This window comes from Malaclemys terrapin, chromosome 19, assembly GCF_027887155.1.
Source record: "Malaclemys terrapin pileata isolate rMalTer1 chromosome 19, rMalTer1.hap1, whole genome shotgun sequence".
Taxonomy (NCBI): domain Eukaryota; kingdom Metazoa; phylum Chordata; order Testudines; family Emydidae; genus Malaclemys; species Malaclemys terrapin.
This window is the reverse complement of record NC_071523.1, coordinates 18557374-18584054: the sequence shown is the minus strand read 5'-3', so window position 1 is coordinate 18584054 and position 26681 is coordinate 18557374. Positions and strand designations below refer to the sequence as shown.

General features: G+C 44.3%; 1 protein-coding gene across 1 annotated transcript in view; it reads left to right on the top strand.

The window, feature by feature from the left end:
- Positions 1-26681, top strand: part of TTC34 (tetratricopeptide repeat domain 34) — a 49072-nt gene that overhangs the window by 9978 nt on the left and 12413 nt on the right. Inside the window, exons 4-7 of the mRNA XM_054008890.1 lie at positions 764-956; positions 12624-12790; positions 23797-24067; positions 25124-25338. Coding sequence (XP_053864865.1) covers positions 764-956; positions 12624-12790; positions 23797-24067; positions 25124-25338 — 846 coding nt within the window. The remainder of the gene's footprint in view (positions 1-763; positions 957-12623; positions 12791-23796; positions 24068-25123; positions 25339-26681) is intronic.

Genomic DNA, 26681 nt, shown 5'->3' with positions numbered 1-26681 from the left:
GGAAGACAGGATACTGGGCTAGATGGACCTTTGGTCTGACCCAGCATGGCCGTTCTTATGTTCTTCTAGGACATGAGATTATCCTGAGAATAACATGCTGTTGCATTTGAACGCCCAAATATTGCATTGCCAAACTGGCTATTTCCTCATGCTGTGGAGTCTACTTTGAGATTGGAGATCCTTCTAAATGATAGGCTCTTGCTCAGTGTTTGTCAACCTTTCCAGGTTGACTTTCCATAAGAGCCTGTCAAACGTTTTCATGTCTTCCCTCCCCTTTACATTTATTATAAAGGGGAAAGTAAAAAGTGTGTTAACTATAGCAATGCAAAGCCCATCGAATTTATTTGTGTGTGTGTGTTTCAAGAGATTGACAGGAAATACTTGACCTTGAAGGGTGAGGGGTGGTAGGAGAGCAAGGTGGCACGCTCCCCTGTGTGGATGTGAAAGGGGCGAAGTTACAACTCCTGTATTTGACCTCACATACTTTGAAGGTTTGGGCTGCACTGAAGTTATTTGGAAAATGTTTTTTTCCTTGCTTTAGAATTGGAATAAAAATGTTGACACTTGTGACCCTCCACGCCACCCCCATCCCTGGGGATCGTGAGCCCTGGTTGAGAAATACTGCTCTAGTTCAATCCCAGACTGTCAGACTCAGGAGTGTTTACCTATGTCTATGCCCACAGTCTCCAGCTGCCTCTGATCCTTTCTGATCTCCATGTATGTCAATTTAACCCTCCTCCCCTTTTTCTCTGTCCTTCTTAAGTTGCTAAAGAAAGTGATCCAAATCGGAGACACTTCCTGCCTCCTGCTGATCATGGATATTTTCAAAGACGAAGACCGGAAGCTGATGCAAACTCACTGCCACTCCAGGGCTATGACCATCCTGAAGAATAAACAGGGAGATACTTACGTCAAAGAAGCTATTGCCAACCTTTCCTTTGCTATCATTGCATCAGGTAGGCTTATGAGAGGTTTACTTCTGTGGGAAGTAGGCCAGTGTGTGGAGAGACGTCGGTCCTCATCCAATATTTCTGCTTCCCTCTAAATATGATGATAAAATGCAAACAAAATCGTTACGGTGCGGGGGGGGGGGGTGTAAGTGGCTCAGGAGAAGGGTTCTGTATGCCATGAACACGCTCCTCCAAGTTACTGGCTTTGAAGTGGCCCAGATAGACAATGACCAAAGTCCTTAACATCCAACAACTACTTTGTGGCTGGTGTGAAATGAGTTGATTGGGCTCCATTTAGTTCCCAGCGGTTTAGGTTAGATATTAGAGGAGTAAAGCTCTGGAATAGGCTTCCAAAGGAGGTTGTGGAGGTTTTTAAGAACAGGCTGGACAAACTCCTGTCCGGGACGGTCTAGGTTTACCTGGTCCTGCCTCAGCACAGGGGGCTGGAGTTGATGACTCTTGAAATGCCCTAGATGTCTATGGGTACATCTACACTACAGGGGGGAGTCGATTTAAGATACGCAAATTCAGCTACGTGAATAGCGTAGCTGAATTCGACGTATCGCAGCCGACTTACCCCGTTGTGAGGATGGCGGCAAAATCGACTTCTGCGGCATTTTGTCGGCGGCACTTACTACCACCTCCGCTGGTGGAGTTAGAGCGCCGATTCGGGGATCGATTGTCGCGTCCCGACCTAGCCTGAGATTCTGTGAAAAGTCGTGCTGGTCATCCGGGTCATCTGGACATTCCCCTGCAGAACCCAGCCACGGCTAGCAGCAGGGAGGCATCATCCTTTAGCGGAGAGGGCAGCACATTAAGACTCAGGAGATCTGGTTTCTGTTCTCAGCTCTGCTGCTGACCTGTTGCGTGACCTTGGGTAAGTCACTTCACCTCTCTTTCCCCTCCCACATCTTGTCTATGCCTAATGCTAGCTCTATAAGGGGACAGTTTCTCTGTGTCCTTGTGCAGCACCCAGCACGATGGGGGCCTCTAGACACTGCTGCAAAATAAGTAATTAATAATTCGAGGAGCGATTAAAATGGCTGGGACTGTTCAGCTTAGAAAAGAGACGATTAAGGGGAGGATACGACAGAGGTCTATAAAATCATGAGAGGTGCGGAGAAAGTGAATAAGGAAGTGTTAGTTACCCTGTCACATAACACAAGACTCAAGAGTCACCCAATGAAATTAATAGGCACCAGGTTTTAACCAAACATAAGGAAGTACTTCTTCACTCAACGCACAGTCAACCTGTGGTACTCATTGCCAGGGGATGTTGTGAAGGTCAAAAGTATAACTGGATTTTAAAAAGAATGAGATAAGTTCATGGAGGGTAGGTCCATCAATGGCTATTAGCCAAGATGGTCAGGGACACAACCCTATGCTGTGGGAGTCACTAAACTTCTGACTGCCACAATCTGGGACTGAACAACACGGGATGGATCACCTGTTCATTTCTTCTGAAGTATCTGACACCATCTGCTATCACAAGCCAGGATAGTGGGCTACATGGACCATTGCTCTAACTCACTCTGGCTGTTCTCATAAATGATTGTAATGGTGTTTTGAGGCTGTGGTCATCTGTTGACTTTGGTTCAGAGTAAAATTTTCAAAAGTATGTCACTGAGGAGCCCAGGACTTCAGGCTCCACTTCACCAGTGGGATTAGGGACCTATGTCATTTAAGCCCATTTGAAAATTTTACAATGGAGTCCTATTGACATAAGGTCCTTAGTGTCTAAATCACTTTTGAAACTTCTCCCCATGATCGCTGCCTTGTTTCACACAGCTTTTGTTTCACACAGATGGCAAGTGGTTTGGAATGGCTGCTGGATTAGTTCCAGTCTGGACCAGACTACGTAGCCAGAGAAAGCTCCACATCTCATTCTCAGTTTGCTAAACCATTTAGTGCCCTGAAACCTCCCATGTTAGTAATGTTGATGGGATATGTTCTGTTTCCTCTGTGTTAATGTATGGTAAATATTGTAAATGCCACCCAAATCCCGCTTACCCACTGCTGAGCTTCCCTGCTCCTTTGCGTTGCATTCCTTGCTAAAAGGTTACACACCTGGCTGTATGCATTAGAGGGGAAACATTATCTCAGCTTTCCCCAAAGAAGGGGCTGAGCTAATTTGAAAACGTCTCTGGCACATTCTAAGCATAACTCTATTCTTATGGAAATCTGACTTTCACTCAGAGCAAATGTTATGACAGTAGCATCTAGAAGAAGTGAGCTCATGAAAAGAAAAGGAAAACTGCTAATTGCCTTGAGGTAGCTCGGTGCATTCTGGATTATCAGCTTCCCACTTGCTGGTGCAGATGCTTGTTAAGAAATGGACATGGTCTTTTATTGGCGCGGATCATTACAGCCCCACAAATATTAATAACATTTGGTGAGGAAGTTTGGAGCATATCTTGAGGGTGAAAGTCTCGTAACTGAAAAGGAATTGCTAAATGGGCATCGTCTGGCACATCTCTCCAGGCAGCTGTGCAAAAAGCTGCACTCACTGACCTCCCAAGGAAAAAAAAATTACAATGGATCCAATATGGGGACACCACTGTTATTGATGACAATCCTTAGTACATGAAGATGCTTATCGAAATTGCTTTGAAAGGAAGGAGGTGTGTGAATGAATGAGGGATTCATGCTCTGCAGCCTTCAGATGAATATACTGTACATTTCATAGCCAAATGATTGATTTTTGGGGATCAGAGGAAAGGGAATCCTAATATCACACATTCACACGTCTTGACCTATGGCACTATATGGCGAGACAGTGAGACAGACCCCTCTGGGTTACTATCCAAACCAGCGTATGTACATTTTCTGATTCCATCCCATCTGATCCAACCAACTCCTTTCACTGCTAAAAGGCTCTGCTTCTGCCTCCGAGTATCCCCTCTCATCCAGGGTATTCTTTCTCCCATTGTCCTGCCACTTGTAGATTATATCTACTAAGCCTTCAGAGGTGTCCTCCTAACTACCTGGGGCCTGGCCATACTGGCTAAGTTGCCATATCAGGCCCCTTTGGAGCTACATTGTCTCCCTTTGCTATGCACTAGAATGGAACGCTGCTCTTCGCTAGGGTATAATGGAGAGGTGCTTTCAAGCCATTCCCTCTTGGTTTGGTGCCAAATACCAACACCACCTCTAATTTCCTTGGCTGCAGCACCACACTGTTTCCTCTGACAGGTCCAGGTCCAGTTCCCACCAATGAGTGAAGGAGGAGAGGGGACCATTATAACTTCCTAGAAAGAAGCTTTCCAGGTTTCCTAGGAAACTCAACCCTAACTGCCTGATCAAAGCAATTTCATGACACACAGCAGAAACCAAACAAACTGCAATTGTGGGATTTCTCTTAACTGCGTGCAGACATTTTCAAGGACAAAGATGCAGAAAAGGAATGCTGAGCAATCCCTCTTCTGAGGGAACCTCAAATAACCTAAGAGGGTTTGGTACATAAATAAATACAGCCACAAAAGAGCAGCTGTCACCTTTGTGAGCCTTCTGCATTGCTCTGAAAACCAGGTCTTGCTAGTTGTCAATTTGGCAAATGTTGACTAAAACAGTGGCCATCAAATGAAATAACATGAAATGGAAACTGACCAACAACCCACCAAAATGAGGGCCAACGGAATGCAAAGATGGAAGTTCAACAAAGCAAGTGTTGGAAAAACTCTAAGCCTACTGCTGGTTGAATGACCACAGCACCACTGGTTTCATTTGTACCAGAAGACAATTGGGTTCTCTTCTCTTCTATGTAGGTTCTTATACCGCCCTCAGCACCATGATATCTTAACACTTTCTAATGGCATATTAAGCAATGGGATTATTGTCTGTTCTGAGTCTCTTGGGTGATCATCTCTGTCAAGCAAAAACGTTTTTTTCTTAAAACCCTTTTAATCTCCCCTACCTTTAAAATTGCAAGCAATAAAAATTAAACAGAGAAAATAAAGTGTCTATGTATTTAATGTATGAGGAAGGTAGTGTGCTCCATTAGACAAGGCCCCAAGCCTGGAACCCAGGAGACCTGCATTCTGCTTCCAGGTCTGCCCAGTGTGTATGGCCTTAGGCAGGTTACTGAAGACCTGATCCCAAGCTCAGTGATGTCAATGTGAGTCTTTCCCTTAGGCCTATATTTTCTAGAGGATCTACTAACTCTGAGTGTTTCAGTTCTGGGTGCCCAGCTTCAGAGATCTTGGGCCTGGTTTTCAGAACTTCCACTGACTGCACCTCTCTCCTAACAGTTACATTTGCAAATGTGGCTGCTGACTTGGTGCCCCAATTTTTCAGAGACTCTGGGTGTCAAATAAGCCAACAAAAAACATGGGCCACATCTGAAAATTTCATATGTAGCTAATTACAAGCTCTTCCCTCAAATCCCTTCAGGAGACCCACTTCTGCTGGGACACCTGCCCATAATCAGAAAGCAAGGACAGCTAGCTGGGGAGATCCACTATGTATTGATTTGTTTATTTTATCTAGGGCCAGCAATCGGTGCCCCTGACCTATGTAACTGCATGATCTTACTGGTGGTACCCTCTGCCTTCCTTCTCCAGCTTTGTCACAACGTTCTTTTTGCTTTTTGTCTTTGTAAACTCTTTGGAGACGGGACTGCGTTTGTGCATCATCTGGCACACTGGGGCCCCTGTTTCTGACTGGGAATGTAGCGCACTGCTGCAATCAAAGTATTAGATTATAACACAAATTGCAGCTACACATCTGCTCTAAGCAAAGCAGCCACTATCTATTTTCATAGATCACAGTTAGAGATGCCTTTTCCCATATCTTCTTAGTCACTTTCAGAAATTGATTATCTCCAGCATACAGCATGCTGAAATTATTCTCCCAAGACTAATTGGCAAAGCATTTCATGTGGGAAGGCTCATCTGAGAAGTAAAATATTCCTTTATTTATAGAGTGCTATCTCATTTTATTCACCAAGAGTCTTTAGCTGGCTCTGGCTTTTTGATAGGACGTTTCAAACACTGACATGTTATGATAATGGCAGGTAGATGGAGAGCGTTGGACTTGGATGATTTAGTAAATATTTTCCACCTTGGTCTCCAGCCTCAGCTGCTCTTTGAAATGAATGCTACTACCGTTCAATATTCTATGTGATGACAGCATCAACGAAAACAAAACTACCGTTGTGGGATTCCTGTGTTCTATGCCAGCTCAGCCACCGACTTGCTGTACATGTTATTTTTAACCTGTCGGTTTTAGTATAGTGGCTTTAAATGGGTGGACCTGCAGACCTGTCAGAGGTGCTGTCAGGCTCAGATAAGACTTTTGTGGCACTCTGAGATCCTTTCACAAACAGTTCTTGGCAAATGCAGAGTTGTGCAGTGTGGCTTCGTGGGCTGAGCACTGGAAAAGGCAGACAAGGGTCCCATTGCTTGCTTGGTGACCTTGAGAAAGTCACTTCCTCTCTGTGCCCTAGTGTCAGTTATTTTTACTTTCCTTTGTAAAGCTCTTTAAGCTCTATGGGTGAAAAGTGCTACGTAAGAGCTAGGCCTTTTTGTTATGTACTAGCCACCAAAAGGACAAGGATTGCTGCCTCTACAGAACTTCTTCAAATACAATTATTCTTTTCATTGTTATATATCTGTTTTAAAACATAACACAGATGAAAATAGCTGCACAAATCTACACCTGTGGGGCCGCCCTTTAAGTAATAACAATAAATTGTTCCCACCTTGGTCCAATATAGTCTAGGCTTAATGGCCTCCTGGACACCGTGCAAAATCCAGTTGTTTGGCATGCTTTGTGGGAAGGCTGAGGGTATGTCTCTGGGGTGGTGAAAGGGATTTTCTCTTGTTGGCTGGCTGCGATCATTTGTCACCCATGTATGATTATTTAAAATTGCCAGATGGTCATCATTATGTTACTGCAAGTTGTATTAATTGTGAGGCGGCCTAGAGGGTTTTGTATGAACATCATCTATTGTTGTTTAAAGCCAAATTAGAACAAAAATACTTTGCATGTTGCTTTTTCATTCAAGGATCTCAAAATCCTTTACAAAGCAAATAAAGTTGTTTTTTGGGTGAAGGGAGAAATCAGTAATTTGTCCATATTTACCAATTCAGGGCCCAGTCCTGTAATTGGATCCACACAGACACAGGGATCTGCTTGCACTGATCTAACTAAAATTGAATGCCTCAGACTTTAAATAAAACTTGTCCTGCAGCACTCCATATGTGGATCTCCACTAGGTGGAAGTAAATCATCCTCTATCCTTATGGAAAACTTCGGTGAAAGCTTATTTTCCCCATGTACACGCTTTAAAAGCAAATAAAATAAATGTTTTAAAAAGCTAAAACATTATTATTTTTTAAATCCTTTGATCACCAATGTCTTTGTTTTGTTTTACTGAGTAAAATATAATTGTTGGTTAAATAACACTGAGGTCCAAGAGGCAGATGCTGTAAACATTTTAAGGGAAAGCATTGAAGCTGTGCAGTTTTTAATTTCCTTTATTACTGAACAGGTGAAATAAATCATAATGTTAATGGCTAAGTTTACTGCAACTATTCATCTAGGTACTTATATGGCCCTTATCAATTAAATATCTGGGTACCTCACAAGCATTCATTAATTTTCACAACTGTGAGATAAGGATCCTCCCCCCCAATGTTACAGTTAAGGAGCTAGGGCACACCTATTCCTCCGAAGGCCAGACAGCCATTCTCTGGGTAGTTTCAGAGTAACAGCCGTGTTAGTCTGTATCCGCAAAAAGAAGAACAGGAGTACTTGTGGCACCTTAGAGACTAACAAATTTATTAGAGCATAAGCTTTCGTGGACTACAGCCCACTTCTTCGGATGCATATAGAATGGAACATATAATGAGGAGATATATATACACACATACAGAGAGCATAAACAGGTGGGAGTTGTCTTACCAACTCTGAGAGGCCAATTAATTAAGAGAAAAAAAACTTTTGAAGTGATAATCAAGCTAGCCGAGTACAGACAGTGTGATAAGAAGTGTGAGAGTACTTACAAGGGGAGATAGAGTCAACGTTTGTAATGGCTCAGCCATTCCCAGTCCTTATTCAAACCGGAGTTGATTGTGTCTAGTTTGCATATCAATTCTAGCTCTGCAGTCTCTCTTTGGAGTCTGTTTTTGAAGTTTTTCTGTTGTAATATAGCCACCCGCAGGTCTGTCACTGAATGACCAGACAGGTTAAAGTGTTCTCCCACTGGTTTTTGAGTATTTTGATTCCTGATGTCAGATTTGTGTCCATTAATTCTTTTGCGTAGAGACTGTCCGGTTTGGCCAATGTACATGGCAGAGGGGCATTGCTGGCACATGATGGCATATATCACATTGGTAGATGTGCAGGTGAACGAGCCCCTGATGGTATGGCTGATGTGATTAGGTCCTATGATGATGTCACTTGAATAGATATGTGGACAGAGTTGGCATCGGGGTTTGTTACAAGGATAGGTTCCTGGGTTAGTGGTTTTGTTCAGTGATGTGTGGTTGCTGGTGAGTATTTGCTTTAGGTTGGGGGGTTGTCTGTAAGCGAGGACAGGTCTGTCTCCCAAGATCTGTGAGAGTAAAGGATCATCTTTCAGGATAGGTTGTAGATCTCTGATGATGCGCTGGAGAGGTTTTAGTTGGGGGCTGAAGGTGACAGCTAGTGGTGTTCTGTTATTTTCTTTGTTGGGCCTGTCTTGTAGGAGGTGACTTCTGGGTACTCGTCTGGCTCTGTCAATCTGTTTTTTCACTTCAGCAGGTGGGTATTGTAGTTTTAAGAATGCTTGATAGAGATCTTGTAGGTGCTTGTCTCTATCTGATGCATTGGCACCCTAACATCAGGCTTGTCTGGTTATGTAGACTCTGTCCTAAGACCCTACGCTACCAGCACTCCCAGCTATCTTCGAGACACCACTGACTTCCTGAGGAAACTACAATCCATCGGTGATCTTCCAGAAAACACCATCCTGGCCACTATGGACGTAGAAGCCCTCTACACCAATATTCCACACAAAGATGGACTACAAGCTATCAGGAACAGTATCCCTGATAATGTCACAGCTAACCTGGTGGCTGAACTTTGTGATTTTGTCCTCACCCACAACTATTTCACATTTGGGGACAATATATACCTTCAAGTCAGCGGCACTGCTATGGGTACCCGCATGGCCCCACAATATGCCAACATTTTTATGGCTGACTTAGAACAACGCTTCCTTAGCTCTCGTCCCCTAACGCCCCTACTCTACTTGCGCTACATTGATGACATCTTCATCATCTGGACCCATGGAAAAGAAGCCCTTGAGGAATTTCACCATGATTTCAATAATTTCCATCCCACCATCAACCTCAGACTAGATCAATCCACACAAGCGGTCCATTTCCTGGACACTACTGTGCTAATAAGCGATGGTCACATCAATACCACCCTATACCGGAAACCTACTGACCGCTACACTTACCTACATGCCTCCAGCTTCCATCCAGGACACACCACACGATCCATTGTCTACAGCCAAGCTCTAAGATATAACCGCATTTGCTCCAATCCCTCGGATAGAGACAAGCACCTACAAGATCTCTATCAAGCATTCTTAAAACTACAATACCCACCTGCTGAAGTGAAAAAACAGATTGACAGAGCCAGACGAGTACCCAGAAGTCACCTCCTACAAGACAGGCCCAACAAAGAAAATAACAGAATACCACTAGCTGTCACCTTCAGCCCCCAACTAAAACCTCTCCAGCGCATCATCAGAGATCTACAACCTATCCTGAAAGATGATCCTTTACTCTCACAGATCTTGGGAGACAGACCTGTCCTCGCTAACAGACAACCCCCCAACCTAAAGCAAATACTCACCAGCAACCACACATCACTGAACAAAACCACTAACCCAGGAACCTATCCTTGTAACAAACCCCGATGCCAACTCTGTCCACATATCTATTCAAGTGACATCATCATAGGACCTAATCACATCAGCCATACCATCAGGGGCTCGTTCACCTGCACATCTACCAATGTGATATATGCCATCATGTGCCAGCAATGCCCCTCTGCCATGTACATTGGCCAAACCGGACAGTCTCTACGCAAAAGAATTAATGGACACAAATCTGACATCAGGAATCAAAATACTCAAAAACCAGTGGGAGAACACTTTAACCTGTCTGGTCATTCAGTGACAGACCTGCGGGTGGCTATATTACAACAGAAAAACTTCAAAAACAGACTCCAAAGAGAGACTGCAGAGCTAGAATTGATATGCAAACTAGACACAATCAACTCCGGTTTGAATAAGGACTGGGAATGGCTGAGCCATTACAAACGTTGACTCTATCTCCCCTTGTAAGTACTCTCACACTTCTTATCACACTGTCTGTACTCGGCTAGCTTGATTATCACTTCAAAAGTTTTTTTTCTCTTAATTAATTGGCCTCTCAGAGTTGGTAAGACAACTCCCACCTGTTTATGCTCTCTGTATGTGTGTATATATATCTCCTCATTATATGTTCCATTCTATATGCATCCGAAGAAGTGGGCTGTAGTCCATGAAAGCTTATGCTCTAATAAATTTGTTAGTCTCTAAGGTGCCACAAGTACTCCTGTTCTTCTTTTTTCTCTGGGTAGTGCACACCTTGGCTGCTTGTTGATTTCAACTGCTGTATTTAACTGGAGTTCTGCCTCAGACTCTATATTCTTCTTTCTCTCGTTGCCTGATGTGCAAAGCCTGGTTTCTCCACCTCTGCTGGGGAACGAGGATTCCGTTGATGTACGAATCCTGGCCAAGGCATTGAGTAGGGGAATGCAAGAAACATGCCGTTAGTGAAAGTGCTGTCACTAAGGGAAAGCAGCTTTGATTAGCAGCTGAGACAATCAGAGCTTGGGTGAGGGGCTACGGGGAAATGGCTCTGGGGATTGCACAGCCGTGTATTAGGATCATGATGTAACATAGGGATATGAACCATGCCACCATCTCTAGCGTGGTGGAACGGCTGTGAATACTTTTGTTTACCTCAGCTAGAACGGAGGTTATACGCACATCCCCAACTGAGTCCCGATTCTCTGCCTGCGTCCTTGCTGCTTCCAGGGGATAGTAATTTATGGCTGGCCTATACCACCCCGCTGTGCCAGCCAGAGCATAGTGGGCTCTGCCCATTTCCCACCCATCCCAACCACTCCCCTTCTATCTACTGCCCTAGGTCCGGGTAGCTTCCACACGTAAAGGGGCTCCTACCCCACGTCACTGATATGTAAGTCCAAGCCACAATCTAGCCCACGCTATTGATGCTGGCTTTTCATCCTCAGTGACAAGGGCCATTTTCATATGGAAGGTTGGAGAGATAGAAAATGCAAACAGCCAAGCTCACAAGAGATGTGATCGCTTTTCCGTGTAACTGACTGCATCATGTGTTATCTGTGTGCAGCAGGGATGGCAGGGGTGCAGCGAACAGCTGATTGAAAATGCTGCAGTTGACAGAAACCAAACAGCTGCGTCTCTCCATGCCGGGGCAGTTCCCGCCCCAGATGTTTTCAAGGGTTCAAGTCCCCTGCGGTTATCGTAACTGTAGCAAGTGCAGCAATGTGGGAGGGAGGTCAGGAATATGTCCATTGGGGTGGAATCATTTTAGAAATTTCACTTGGGAAGTTACCATTTTCCTTCCTTCATTTTTCAGACACATCAGGTTGTGTGTGGGGGGGGGGAGATTATCAAAACAAATTACACTGTTCAAATAGGCATTAAGAACCAATTATGCTTTCAGAGGAGACATCCAAGAGACCTTGGACAGTTACTTGATAAAAACTCCAAAGAGCAACAATCACTGGGAAAGTGAAGAGTAAAGTCTCACTTGTCCAAGAGGTAGTCTCTGCTCACTTGGAGCCATCTAGTGAGTCCATGGTGTTAGTCGCAGAGTCGGATGCCACGCAGCATAAGGAGGGCAGAACTAAACTTAGCAACAGGATAAAGCGCAAGGAAATACAGGATGCAAATGCTGATTGCAGCATCAGTATTTGGCAGCTGAGTGCCAATAAACCACTGCATGCGAGTCTGAACATTGGAGCCATCATGTTGCTGGGCTTCATGTGCAAAATAATCTCTTTAGTGCCCCTCACACACTTAGCCTTGAAGGGTGAAAGTCACCTCGGTGCCGGGAGCCAGCCCAACCTTAAGCACCACTTCAGTCCCATGTAATTCCCCTCGTGCAGGTGAAAGGCCCTGTTGAACCACTAAACACTCTGCTAAGAGCTGGATACTGGTCTCACTGAATCAAACAGCAAAATTCCCATTGAGTTCAGTGGGAAGTAGGATTAGATCCTGAGGGCTTGAAAGGGGTGTTTAGGTTCTTGTGCACTGGGGAGAATTTTGCATTTTTTAGATAGGTTTCTTCATCACCATTCTGCTTAAATATTTTCCCCAGCTTTCTAGCCACTGGGGACCGAGCCCCAACGCAGTCTCCTGCTATTCTACCCCAGGCTCAGAGCTGAATAGCTGGCTGGCATTACGTCCTGCTACACGAGGGGGCAAAAGGGCCACGTACCACCTAAGTCCTCTAAATAGGGCTTTTGTGGAGCAGAGCACGCTTCCTGGGGTGTGATTTCATCCACAGTCCCAGTTTTGGAGCTCTCTTACTAGATGGCTGTATCATCCTTTCTGTTTGATTTGCACATTTCTCTCTTGCCCAGGTGGCTACGCTGAAGAATCCCTTCTCACCAGGGCCCGATGTTATGGACACCTTGGCCAGAAGAAAACCGCTATTTTTGATTTTAATGCCATCCTGAAGGAGGACCCTAGAAACATACAGGCCCTGAGCGGAAGGGGATTCATTTACCTGGCCCTGAACCAGCAAAAGGTATTGTTAGATTAATGTCCCGTGTTGCCCAATAAATATAAAATATTTGCAAGAATTATCTCAGGCTCCATGTGTCTGACGATGCCCCCACTGAAATCAATGGGAAATCTGCTATCGAATTCAAGTGGGGTGAAGGTTGGGCCCTAAATGTATTGATGCCTGGGCCTAAGTCCGTGTATATATTACACCAGTGACTCTCAATCTTTCCAGACTACTGTACCCCTTTCAGGAGTCTGATCTGTCTTGCGTACCCCCATGTTTCACCTCACTTAAAAACTACTTGCTTACAAAATCAGACATCAAAATATAAAAGTTTCACAGCCACACTGTTACTGAAAAATTACTTACTTTCTAATTTTTACCATATTAGAAAATAAATCCATTGGACTATAAATATTGTACTGACATTTTAGTGTACAGGATACAGAGTAATATAAACAAGTCACTGTCTGTATGAAATTTTAGTTTGTACTGACTTTGCTCGTGCTTTTTATGTAGCCTGTTGTAAAACTAGGCCAATATCTAAATGAGTGGCTGTTCCCCCTGGAAGACCTCTGTGTACTCCTAGGGGTGCACCTACCCCTAGGTGAGAATCACTGCATTGCACAATGTCCTGGATGGGTTGTTAGCAATGGGGCTTGAACGGAGCATCTCTGGATCTGCGCATAAGCCTCACCTGTGTGAGTGGAAAGAGGCGGATATGTTAACGCCAAGATCATAGCAGGCTCATTCGTCTCTACATGTGGCCCAGTATCTATAGGGGCCAGAGTGCCACACTGTGTACGTGTGGGCTGCACTTAACACGGCCAAGAAGATGAAATATTATTTTAAGATCTAAAAATGTCTTGTAAATGGTCAGATATGTGGGCTGTGTGTGCAGACGCCCGTTGAGATTATTCAAATGCTCTGCTGCATGCAAAAGGCCTGATCCAATGTGGCCCAGGGTACTTCTGTAGATTTGTTGCCCCGATCATTCACTGCCTAGGCTCCAAAGCAGAAACATGCTGCTGTCAGGCAGCATGTGATGCAAGATCAAAGCCATCGCTCAAAGCGGTATCCTGCTCTTCCTGTGTGCATGTCTATCCCTCCCCCTCCATTAATAAATCAATTGCCTGTGTCTAGAGGACAGGAAGAAGAACTCGTAGTCACATCCTCATTTGCGTCACTACCATGCAATCATATGCGATGCTACAAAAAAGCCCCTCTGACATTTGTTGCTACATTGTCTGTTCCAGTGGAAAAAAGAGGATAGCAGCACTAGATGCCAAACCAATATTGCTACATCTACACAGCACATCCATGTATGATTTGTGGTATGTCACACTTCAGGGCTTCATTCATTACCCTCAAGCTAAGTGGCACATGTCAGACTTTTGCCTGCGTCATCTGCCTCTTGCAGGGCCAGTATTAATAATACCCGGCTGTTATATAGCACTTTCCATCAGTAGATCTCAAAGCACCACTGAACTTAGCAACATTGGAGGTACTGGGCCAGGTCCTTGGCTGTTATAAACTGGCACAACTCCATTGAATTCATTGGAGCTATGTCAGTTTACACCTGCTGAGCCCAATTCTGCACTCGTTTACTCCTCTGTAAGTCCAGAGTAATTCCATTGGCCTGAGTGGCTTAACGCTGGATTTATACCTGAGGAGCAGAACAGAAACTGTTTCATGACAGCAACTCCTTCTTGAATTATGTGCTTAGAACTACTAGGTCTAAATGCGTTTTCCTGCCTCCACCAGGAATATATTTCTCAGTCTATTTATCCAATTATTTTGGCATCCACAGAGCTCCTCTCCCTCACTCTCTGCAATGGAGGAGTTGCCTCATTTTCCTCCAGCGTTTTATCGTGTTTGTATTGGCTGTTGGAATGCTGTGACTGCTCTTCCAGTGCACGGAGTCTCACAGCCAGGGAAGCACTTTATCAAGAACGTTATTCTATCTGAGCAACGCTCTGATCTGAGTCTCAAACCCTGCCGGGCTGTTGGCAGATCACTCCTTTAGACATCCATCCAAGAGAAGTGGTTAGCATGGTACAGGGCACATCCTGGGTTTGGGGAATGGAAAGTGATGATTTGTGTATGATAGGGCATTGAGAAGCCTTTTTTCCTACCCACTCCACACATCAGAGTGATCGTGCCAGGTTCAGACCCCACGTAAGGCTCGCTCAAGTGCCAGTTTAAGGAGCGGAGTGGTTGTCATAGGCATTGTGCTGACCCTCTGCACAAGGTGAGCTTTGCCCAGTGCAGGCATTCGGTTGTGCCAAGCATGCGCCCTGTGCTGCTTCCTTCATGCTGAGTACGGTGTAGACCCACGTAGTTCTCACACAACTGTCCCATGAAGTCCTTCCTTAGGTTGCAGAATGAAATACCAGAGAGGAGGCTCAGAGACCTGATAGAGAGTCCATAGGGCATCTCTCTCTCACTGATGAAACACCAACTCTCTCTGCAGGGGAAAAACATGCAGAACTTCTAGCCATGTGCTGCCACGTATGTAGTCCAACAAAGCACAGGCTTCATGTCACGTTTTGTGCTTAGCTGAATAGTGCCAGACTGAGTGAGCTAGACACGAAAATCCTTGATTTAGCCACAGGTCAGCATTGGCCTAGACAGCATCCATGTAAGTCCCCTACATATTGCCTAACCAGTGTTCCTTAGTCTTCAGTTAGAAAAAAACACCTCTAGTGGTGCAAAGATAGCTCAGGCTCCATGGCCTATTCAATTCTTGGCCCCGAAGGGGGCCAGCTAGGATATGGACACCTCTTCACTAGGGAAAGGGCCAAGATCTTCCCCCACACGGATACACACTCAGTTCATATAAACCCCTCCGATGGGTCTGACTAGAGCGGAGCAAGATATTGGTAGTGAAGTATTGAGAGTGTGGTCCAAATCCCATGGGAGTCTTTCCTTTGATTTCAGTAGGCTCTAAATGGGATCCTTAATGAATTCCCTCCCAGGAGAATTTGGATCTGGGGTCTTGGTTTGGCTCCATCAATGTTTTCTATAGAATGCTTCATAACACCCTCATGAGGTCCTTGCTTAGACGGTAACCTCTTGCAGATAGTGACTGTCTTTTTGTACCACGCTTAACACGATAGAGTCCTGGTTTATGATTGGGGTCCCTAGGTAATCCTGCAATTCTAATAATAACAATAATAATTAGGCAAGTATTAGTATTGACATAGTCTCTCTGTGCCTCCTTTTAGAGATTTAGAAAAAATAAGTGACTTGCCCCAGGTCATACACAGAGCTGAGCCAATGTTTGGCTATTCAGCTGGAATTTGGCAATTTCAGATTCAGGGGTGCATTTGTGAATTCGCTCACCTCCAGTAGCTGTATGATTTATATGATTGTCTCCATCAAAGATATTCCAACTCGGGGATTGGAGTATTCAAAATTCAGCAGGCAACCTATGTGTGAGAGGTGAAATGAAAAAAAAGTAAAGATGCTTGCCCCTCCCCACTCTAGCTAGTAGTATCTAGCATTTGCATAGTGCTTTAGGAGTGGCATTTTTCAAAAGCAGTCAGCATTGGCCTAACTCTGCTCCCACTGAGGTTAATGGGAGTTGACTTCAGTGGGAGTGGAGTTTGATCAATGATAAATGCTTTTGAAACCCCACCTGCAATGTTTGAAGCACTGTACAGATGTTGACTAATTCACCTAAAGTGGCGCAGCAAGTCAATGGGAGAGCTGGAAATAGAACCCAGATGTCCTGACTCTTTTGTGATTTCTCTGTTGTCCACTTCTAATCTTTAACAATTCCTCTATTTGTAATCATGCCACCTTTCTGCATACAAGTAAATAACACCCTAATCATGGGTATTGTGCAGCAGAACCACCTGCCTGACGTCAGAGCAAAATCTTGTAAAAAGTGAAAAATGTCTCTATCAGGAGATGAATTACATGATATAAAGCCCCCTGAAAGTGATCCACCGTGTTCATGTTTATTTTGGCTTGGACTGCAGTTATCAATCCATGCAAAAACCTTTCCCAAGTGAATGAACATAGGGAACATTGTATGCACATTCATTAGAAGCAGGTTTAATATCCTTTGACTTTGCAAACAAGTTGTAAGCAGAAGCAGCCAAGCCAAGATGGTTTACATTGCAGAGATGTGATTTCTCCTGACAATCTTAAAATCCCTTTTTAGCCAATAGCCCCTCTGTTATTAAAACAAGACGCTGACCTAAGCTGATCCAGTGACCCTCCTTCTGCCACATTCAATAAGCTCAGAGACGTTTGTGTTTTCACGAAGTCGAGATCTAACATACCAAACATTCTTAACACTTACGAGCAGGCTGCAATGTCTCATTTTGAGCACAAGTGGCATGTGGGTCCAAAGACGGATTTTTAGGTATTTCACCCAATCAATCACCTTCCAAAATATATAACAAAAATGCCACCGTCTTGGTGTAGAGCATCCCTGTCAGCACTGTTACCCATTAGTGGTACAAATAGCTGGATGGCATCTACCGGTACTGATTTTCAGATACTGTGCTGTGATCCAGGGAGCTGTTGCTTGAAAGAGTGGTGACTCCAGGAATGATGTTAAAAAGATGACAACAAAGGGTAAGGTCTCTGAGGAAGGATGTCTAGGTTTGAGGACATCCCTGTAAATCTGTCGCTGTGTAGTTCCACATTGGTTGATATTAATACTATTAGCTCCGTGTGATATTTTAAGGGTTTTTGTTTGTTTTTTAATTCTGAAGAACTGGAGCAATTATTACAGTGGAATTTGCTTTAGTAATTTCTTTTGGTGGGGTGAAATTCACCCCTATGCAGAAGGTGTGAGAACAAGTCCTCTGCACCACTTATGTCTACTTTCTTCGGTCCTATTCTGAGGACTGATGCTGGATTTACATGACCTTGTGCCACCCCTCTTCATCTATACTAATCATTCAGCTCTTTTGGTGAAATATGACTGTCCAAAACTTAGCTCGCATTTCTGATGTCCTGTCCATTTAAATGTCTGAACACACACACACACACACACACACACACACACACACAGTGTACAGACTCATTTTTGTGTTCATTTCAGTTTTGCAGCAGACATGCCAAACCTGCAGAAAAATGCAGAAATTGGGCTTGTTTTTGGCTTAATTGGCTTGTGAGTTGCTTGTTGGCTAGTTTTTGGCTTGTTGTAGCTTGTTGCTTCTTTTTTTTTGATTGGCTCCGGCAAGTAGGGGCAAGGGGCAAGCAGGGGCAAGGGGGAGAGAGAGTCAGGGGTGCACAGCAGGGCCACCACAGTACCCGACTGCACGCTGGGGGGATCTAGTCACATAGAGTGTTGGGATTCTAAGGGATTGGCTTGTTTTGGCCTTGTTTTGAAATGGGATTAGCTTGATTTCTGGCTTATTGTGAAAGTCGGGGTGCTTATTTCCCGTTTGAAAGTTGGCAACTGTGTTTTGCAGTCAGAACAATAAAGGAGGACAGTGGGAAGTTGTGTTTCTCTTAGCTCTCTCTGTGTCTATGTCTGTCTCCTTCCCCGCTTGGTCCAGCTGTAACACTATTGATGCAAATTTTCCTTGAAAGAGATATGCTCAGGCAAGAAACCATGCCCATACGTTGGGCAAATGCCAGCTATTGGAGACAAATTGCTACCAAAATGCAATATATCTCTGTGATTCAATTTTACGGAAAATCTATTCATTGTGTTTTGGGAGACATCTGCACTTCTTTTCTGAGTATTAACAAAGAAAGATACAAGTTCAAAGATACAAATCATTACAGCCTGTACTCATAGCAGTATTTCAACTGTCCAAAGGAACTTCACCATTATAATGTGGTTAACTACGTTACAGGAAGCCCAGGAGATGGGATTCATTATAGGATCAGGGCCACTTCCTGGAAAGATGGAAACTGATCAGTGTCTTATGCAGAGACACTAATAGAATGAGACGAGGAGGTCTTGAAGCTGTATGATCTGTGGTTTGTTCATTAAACTGATGAGAGTAAACAAGTAAAAAACAGATACATAGACCAACATCATAGACTTTCATATAGACAGACCCTCCTGCTTTTTATCCAAAGCATTCATATCAAGTCAAGAATTGACTCTTGATTTGTTCTTGTTTTTTCCATTGGAAGAAAGATGCCTCATTTATAACAACTGGCCCTTCTTCCAGATGAATATTTTAAAAATATTGTCACTGTTGATGGCTTGTGACTATACCTTTTTCAGTCTTACTCAAACATTTCAATAAAATGTAAGAGGTTTTGGGGTTTTTTTTTAAACAAAGAGTACCAACCAGAATGTTTTCTTCTTTTAAAAAACAAAAAGTCAGTGAAAATATTTGAATAGCTCACGCCTTCCCTTGTAAGCTTGCAACCCAAAAATTGCACTGCCCTCAGAGTGCCGGAACTAGAAAGTGAAACTGACTAGAAGCTTGTAAACAAATGTGAAATTGAGCAGTTTTGATTTCATTGTGCAACAGGAGTGAAATGCAAATAGGAACTAAACAGACCTGCAGCCCTCAAATGAATATTTACGGACTCTTTATGAAGCTTACTTCTTGTGATTCATATTCAGAAGCATCCTTCTAGGCTGAGAAGTTAATAGAACTGGGCACATCAGTAAGTGCTGCAGAATTGGGTGTCAAACTATTATGTCAGTGGTTAGTAATCTAAGGGATTATTGGTGAGAAATTTTAAAGTCACGTCATTAGCATTTTTATTGCAGCTGTGGCCCTGTAACCCCAGGGGTCTGTAGCTGTGAAGGGTGAGATTGCACATTTGCTGAAAGCTTTGGGCAAGGGGCAGTGCACATCTGCAGCACCCCAGGAGGAGTTCTGGGAAGTAAATGTGACGCAGTCTCAGCTCCTTCCCTGATGCTCTTTTTCTCCCACAGGGAAATCATTTGCACCACCGCTTTACTGGTGCAGCTGACTTCCTCACCACGCCCCGCCCGTTCCATTGCCGGGCACATGGAGGCAAAGGAACTAACATTCCAACTACCTTCAGCCCCTCCCCATCTACCTGCTCAGAGACAGATCAAGACGGCCCCACCTTTATCCCCTCATCCCCTACGGCCCAGCCATGATATGGGGAGTGCTAGCATGGCTATCTAGGGAGGCATTTTACTCCCCCCCCCCTTACTCTCCTGAATGGCTGTGATAGGGCCAGATTATGTCCCAGCCTAAGTATTTAGAAATTATATCATGACCAACTCCAATACCCATATTAAATAGTAATGATGCTTTGCATTTATAAAGCATTTAATCCCAGGAGCTCAAGGTGTTCCACAGAGGTTAATTAATCAACCCTCACAACCCCCTTCATGAGGTAGGGCTGTATTTATCATCCCCATTTTACAGATGGGGAAACTAGACCACAGAGAAGTTAAGTAATTTGCCCAAGGGTCACTAAAGTAAGTCAGCAGGAGCGTGGGGAAGAGACTCCATGCCAGAACTCCTGACTTTCAGTCTCATGCTCAACCCACTAGATCATGCTCCCTTTCCGTACAAACTGTGGCTGTACAGAGACAGGCATCCAGCAATCTGAACTGCTGTTTGTTTGTTACAGGGAATGTGCTTGTCCATGTAAAAGAGAGATTGGGGGAAATAATAGAAACCAGCTGCCTAATCTGATCCTTTGCGGGATAAAATCTCGGACCTGATGCAGCATGTACTGATTTTGTTAAGGGCTCGAGGCTGAGGAAAGAGAAAGAAAATAAAAGATGTCATTAAGATAAGAAAGTTTCAGAAACAAAGCCCTGGACTTGCTGTCTAGCGAGCAGTACTGCTTAGTGCCCAATCTGTTCCAGTTCTCCACGTGCTGTCTGCTTTTCCCCTCCAAGGTCTTTGGAAGGTCTGCTTTCAATTTTGGCAAGATGTTTCATAGCCCATTGGGTGGTCATCTCAACCGCTTGTTAAAAGCCTGCCGTTTCCCAAATGTTCAGAGTATAAAACAGCAAATGTGCATTTTCACTGCACTGTTGTAACTCCTTTAAAACCCAATTTGCAAAATGCTCGTGTGGACGTCAGGGAAGCCAGGGGCAGGGGAACAAGTGGATTTCATCTCCAATTTAGGCAAGAAATATTATTACGATTATTAAAGCTCAGAGTGTATGTTCAGTGCTGAATAGACAAAAGAGGGGGGAAGCCTCACGCTTGAGGAGCCCACACTTTAAGGCTCTGAGCCTGCAAGCTGTTTCATAAGAGGGCAACCCTGCAGCCAGAGAACAGCTTGCCTAACATTATTTACCTGCCGAGACCAGAGATCTTTAGCATCTGCTTGCAAAGCTTTGCAAAATGATAGGCACAGAGGAAAATTTTCAAAGGGTAAAAGTCACCCCTATGCAGACGCCCCACGGAAGACCTATGCCCCACTTAATTAATGAATTGAACTGATGTTTAGGACTTGTGCTAGCCTCCTATGCAGGAATGAATTTCACCCATACTGTATAAGATTCTCCCAGGCTCTGGGTCTGAGCCCTTTTGTGTACATGCCAGATATGAACACACTGCACGGAAATCATTCATTAAAATGTGCTAGAGGATGTATGGCAGGTGGCTAAGCTTGCCAAATGGAACTGTCCATTTCTACATCATTCCCAGCCTTCCTCCATTAATCACCACAGATAAGGACAGGCACATTTTGTGTAGCAGTGCAATCGCCATGGAGGAATCTAGTTAAAGCGGGGGCGTGCACTAGCTCCACTTGTGGCAGGCGTAATACCGTCATGGCAGGCATCACAAGAAGGTACTTACACGTGGTCTTCCGAGTTCGTCTTCTTAGCATGCGAGCAAATGTTCAGTCTTGGGAAGACATGCTATGTTGCTGTTAGTTTTTAATCATTCAAGGTTCTGTAGACAGGATCTTGGAGAGGGAGCTGCGTCAGCAGCAGTTGAGTTTGCTGTCTGCCTTAGACTCTGATCACAGTCAGTTCCTGCGGCAGAAGAAGGGGCAGCAATATTTTGCATTCCTAGAGCCCTTAGCAAACATTAAAGGTACGTCTATACTGAGTTAAAAGACCTGTGGCACTGTTACGGCTGGCCCAGATCAGTTGACTTAGGCTCACGGGGCTTCAGCTGCAGGGCTATAGAATTGTAGATGTTTGGACTTGGGCTGGAGCCCAGGCTCTGAGACCCTGCAAGGGAGGAGGGTCTAGAGCCTGGGCTTCAGCCCGAGCATCTGCACTGCAATTGGATAGCCCTGTGGCTTGAGCCCCGCAAGCCCAAGTCAGCTGACCTGAGGTGTGAGACTCGGAGCCATAGGTTTTTTTATTTCAACGTAGACAAACCATTAGTAAGCCTCAGAACAACCCTCTGGGGTAGACAGATATTACTGGTATACCAAAAGGGGTAAACTGAGGCACAGAGCGAATAAATGACTTGATAACAATGTTAGATAGTGAGTGATGGACAAAACCTGAACCCAAGTGTCCTAGCTCCCAAGTCCCTTGCATGAATCACCATGCAACATTCCCGCAGATCAACGGCTGGACCGGTACTGTTACACAGCACTCTGGACGTTCTCTGTCCTCCGACTAACAGAGCTAGGTTATGTTTGCAGACAGATTCCATGAATGTATTAAGGACAGTGTAGAGGTGATGAGGAGAAATACTCCCTCCCAGATCCTACCAAAGGAGACCGTTATGAAGGTGATTTCAAAAAACCTCTTTATGAATATTAAACAGAATTGATATAGAAAATGTTATTATTAAATTGGCCTTTAAATGCAAAATATTCCACATAAGAGGCCCCCAGTGGTTGCCTAATGATAGTCCCATGATTGCTTGCTTGCCTGCTTTTCGAGATAGCAGGCACATCACAATAAGCAATAGGGTTTAATTTTGCCAGTCAGATTACTTATTGAATGGTTTATTGAAATGGAAGGCATTTGTTTCTTTGGTTTACAAACTAATTTAAAAAGCTTTAATTAAATACCATTTTGGCTTTGGACATTTTTTTTAAAGGAGCATAAAAGTGAACTGTAATGATCTTTCTTGTTCAATCTAATTAAACTTTTCAAACAGTGTTTTTCTAATGGACTACACGGAGGAGTAACAATCCTTTCCAGCCTACCAGAGGAATAAGCTATTTGCTACTCATTCCCCTTGTCCTCTACTATCTCTCTCCTAGCGGTGGGGGTGGGGAGTGTCTGGATGGAGTCAGACTGAGATTTGGGAGACAGAGAGAGAAACTACCAGGACTGGAATTCTAATGAATCCAGGGTCATCAGACACTCCATCTGACTCGCACGGTTATGCTGTATTTCCTCCTCTCTCCTTGTCCACTCAAAGTGTGAGTGAGGTGAAGAAAATCTCTAAAGCTGATGGGCTTTACTGCCATTGGATCAATGCGCTGACCCATTGGATGGAATTGAACGCCGTGGTGAGGTATTTTAGCTGGTTCTTTCCCATGCACACACCCTATCAGGCCTCCTGGAGCACAGCAGAATGTCAGACACTAAGGGTATGTCTACACTGCAGACTTACCCCGTCACCCCCTAGGCTTGAGACTCCAAGCTGGAACATCCACACTGCTATTTTTAGCATGCTAGCTTGAACCTTGCTAGTGCTAGATAGACATATGCTAGTGATGGGGGAGACGCTCCCAGTTGTAGTGTAGACATATCCCAAGGCCATACTGCTGATGGCTCCATTTAGGAAGCAGCTCAGCAGGTCACTGGTAAGAACTTCTATTCCTTCTATCTCTTGGTTGCAAAATTAGGGCTCTGGTTACGTAGCTTATTCTTTTCTCAGAAATAACATTTTGTCCTTCTCTTGCACCTCACATCTGAAGATCTCAAAGCACTTTACAAGCAGTAGTGCATTGAATCTGAGAACCCCTCCGTGAGGTTATTAATAGTATGATCCCAGTATTGCAGATGGGGAAATTGAGGCACAATAAGGCTAAGCAGCTTGCCCAAGACCCCACAGTGTGCCAGTGTCAGATTTGGGAATAGAAGTCACTAGAAAGGGGCCAATTATTAACACATTATTATATGATTATTGTTGTTATTATTATTATTTTATTATTAGCTCTTGTTTTCCATGTAGGAGGCAGTGCAGGATTTGACTTCAGCCCTCAAAGAGGATGCAGCAGTGGTAATCCCAGAGATCCTATCCTTAAAGCATGAAGCCCAAGTGCTCATCACTCAGTGGCTACTTGACCACTGCAGGACTGTGTTAACCGAACTTGTGGCCAATAAGGACCTTCCAAAGGAAGAGACTCTCAAGGATCTCATTGTGATTGGTGGATCTTTAATTAAAATTAACAGCAAGGAAGCAAGATGTCACATCTTATATACAGACATCTTAATTGCAGGTGGTAAGTTCTTTTCCTCCTGTTCAGCAGGTCATTTTAACTGAGTAAGAGTTCGGTTATAGATACCATGATACTATGCATCACCGTGTACCCCCAAAGTACTTTACATATGCTGCATGCGGGAATCACTTTGCCTACTGTGGGAATGTCAAGATTCCTGGGATAGAAGGCAGCAAGTGTTTCACAGCCACACTATACAACCGTTTAGGAGAGAAATGTCAGAATATTTCATCGCCCTGGAACTGCAGGTGAATGTAAGGAGGCAGAAGGTGAGAACTCAAACTAGAATGGGATGGACATTCAGGCTAACACCCCACCTCTTGGGAAAAGGCTATGAAATCTTCAGTGGGCATGACCTCCATGTTATATCTCTTCCAAGAGAGCACTGGAATGGGAAAGGTGCCTATTATCCCCATGCAAGGTCATCACCAGTGCCGACCCAGAAGCCATCACCAGCTACACTTCAGACAGGGCCCTTCTTTTGAGACCTCCCAACCTAACTACTGAACAGGCTGGCGGGTATTTACTCTTATGTGGGGGGGCAGTGGTAGCTCCATAGTTAAAGCTGAGTTGAGTTCTGCACTGAAAGGAGGGATTATGTAGCATCTGACTAGTGCCAGTGTGGTGCTCAGTGCTGAACATAGATGAGACCTGGTCCCTTCCAGTCCCAAAACTTAACAGGCTAGAGACGGCGTGATCATAGTCACAGCATAGTGAGTCACAGGGAACTGGTTGAGAAAGTCACATTTTTTTTATACTGATGAAAACAAAGGAAATGTTTAGAAGACCCAAGACAATCAGACGTGGTTACAGATTCTCAGTTAGTTGTTCCATAGTAACCAGTTCACTTACAAAAGAACTCCAAATGCTTAGCATCTGTTGCCATAGTCTAAAAGTTGATTATTGCAAGTAGAAGGTGAAAATCAAAACCCTCGGTGCCAACTTAGAACAACAGAGTGATTTGGCTGTAACACTGATATAATTGTTGTAGGTTTCCTGGGTGTATCTTTCTGGGCTGGGTTTATGTTAATTAGTCACTTTATTGGTATTGACCAACAGGGAGGTACGAGAACGCCCTTCTACACCTTCAGGAGTCGTTTGGCCAGGCGATAGCCGACACATCTGCCAACGCTCGACTTGCAGTGCTGCAACTGAAGAGGAGCAACATGCTGCCTGCTGCTCGCTCCTTGAGCACTTTAGCGAAGAAAGGCCCCGGGGAGCTGGGATTCCTCTTGAACTTTTTAGACGCTAAGCAACGACAGACCCTCTCGCAGGTACATCTTTCTTTGATGCCTCCTCTAAAGCCACAATAAACAGATCCACTTTGGGTGCCTTGTGCCGACGGCTAGTGGCTTGGGAAAGAGACAAAATTAGGCTCAGCAGGGTGGGTAACATATGGACTTTTTTTGGTTAGTTAGCACCGGGCCCTGTGATTTGCAGTACTCCAAGCTTGCCGAGGAGTGAGAGGGGGTTAAATAACGGAGGAATGAATAGTTGCCTTCCTCCTCCTCCTTCTTCTTGATTCTGGAGGGAGATTGAGTCTCAGTTTGAACCCAATGACTGTTTTTATTGCTTGAGTATAATCAGTGATCCTGATTCAGTCTGTACTGAGTCACCAGCACCACCTCCTGCACCATTCATGGGAATTCCTTGGTAGTCTCCACTCCAAGTGTTGACCAACCCTAAACCTATTTAGTTCAAATGCTATGGTGACAAGGGCCATATGGGTGGGAGGGTGAAACAGACCAATAAATAGAAATTTTACAAGACCATTGCCCAAGGTATTGCATGCATCAAGGCATCACTTATTCTGAAAAGTGATAAACCAGGAGAAGGTCAGTCTGATGGTGAGCAGCGCTAATATTCACTTGAGCATCTGCCATTCCAATTACCCAGAATCTCTGTGTTCTGAGAATGCTCCTTCCTAATCAGAATCAGTTTGCTTCCTTTTATTCAATTTATGGATTGTGGTTTGTGTGCGCTCTGGTGGGAAGCTATATTGTTATGCTTTCTCCTGGGTTATAAAACAAGGAACATGCTGATACTCTAAATGCATCTTGAGAGGAGTACTTTGTATGTATTTTAGTGAACCAGCAGGAGGACATAAGTAAACAAGTATTAATTTACCAGTCCCTAGATACGCTCCATTACCGTGAAAAAAGCCTCTCTCCTCTGGATAATATACAAAGTTCACTCTGCTGGGGGAAGAGCTAGGAGATATTAGAAGTAATTTGCAACCATCAACAATATAAAGAAGATAAAGGTGCAATCAAGTGTTTCTGTGGAGACCCAAGAGAAGGTGCCTCTCAGTGAAGATAAGGTTTACAGCTGAATTGCCCAAGTGGCCAGGTCACTCTGTCTGTATGGGAGTCTCATCGCTATATCCCTGCTCACTGCTTTGAAAGCACAGGAGTTCCTTCAAGTTGCTGATAAGAAAAATCTACTTTTTGCACAGTTTAAACCAGCCTGACTTTTGGGGCACTCAGTGGTGCGACAGATAATGAAATCTTCAGAAGCAGGAGAACCAGCTTTTTTCTGCCTTTTGTGGGCAGCTTTGGCAACGGGTCCGGAACAAAACCTTTGCCAGTGGCTGATTGAATCTGAAATATTCCTCTCC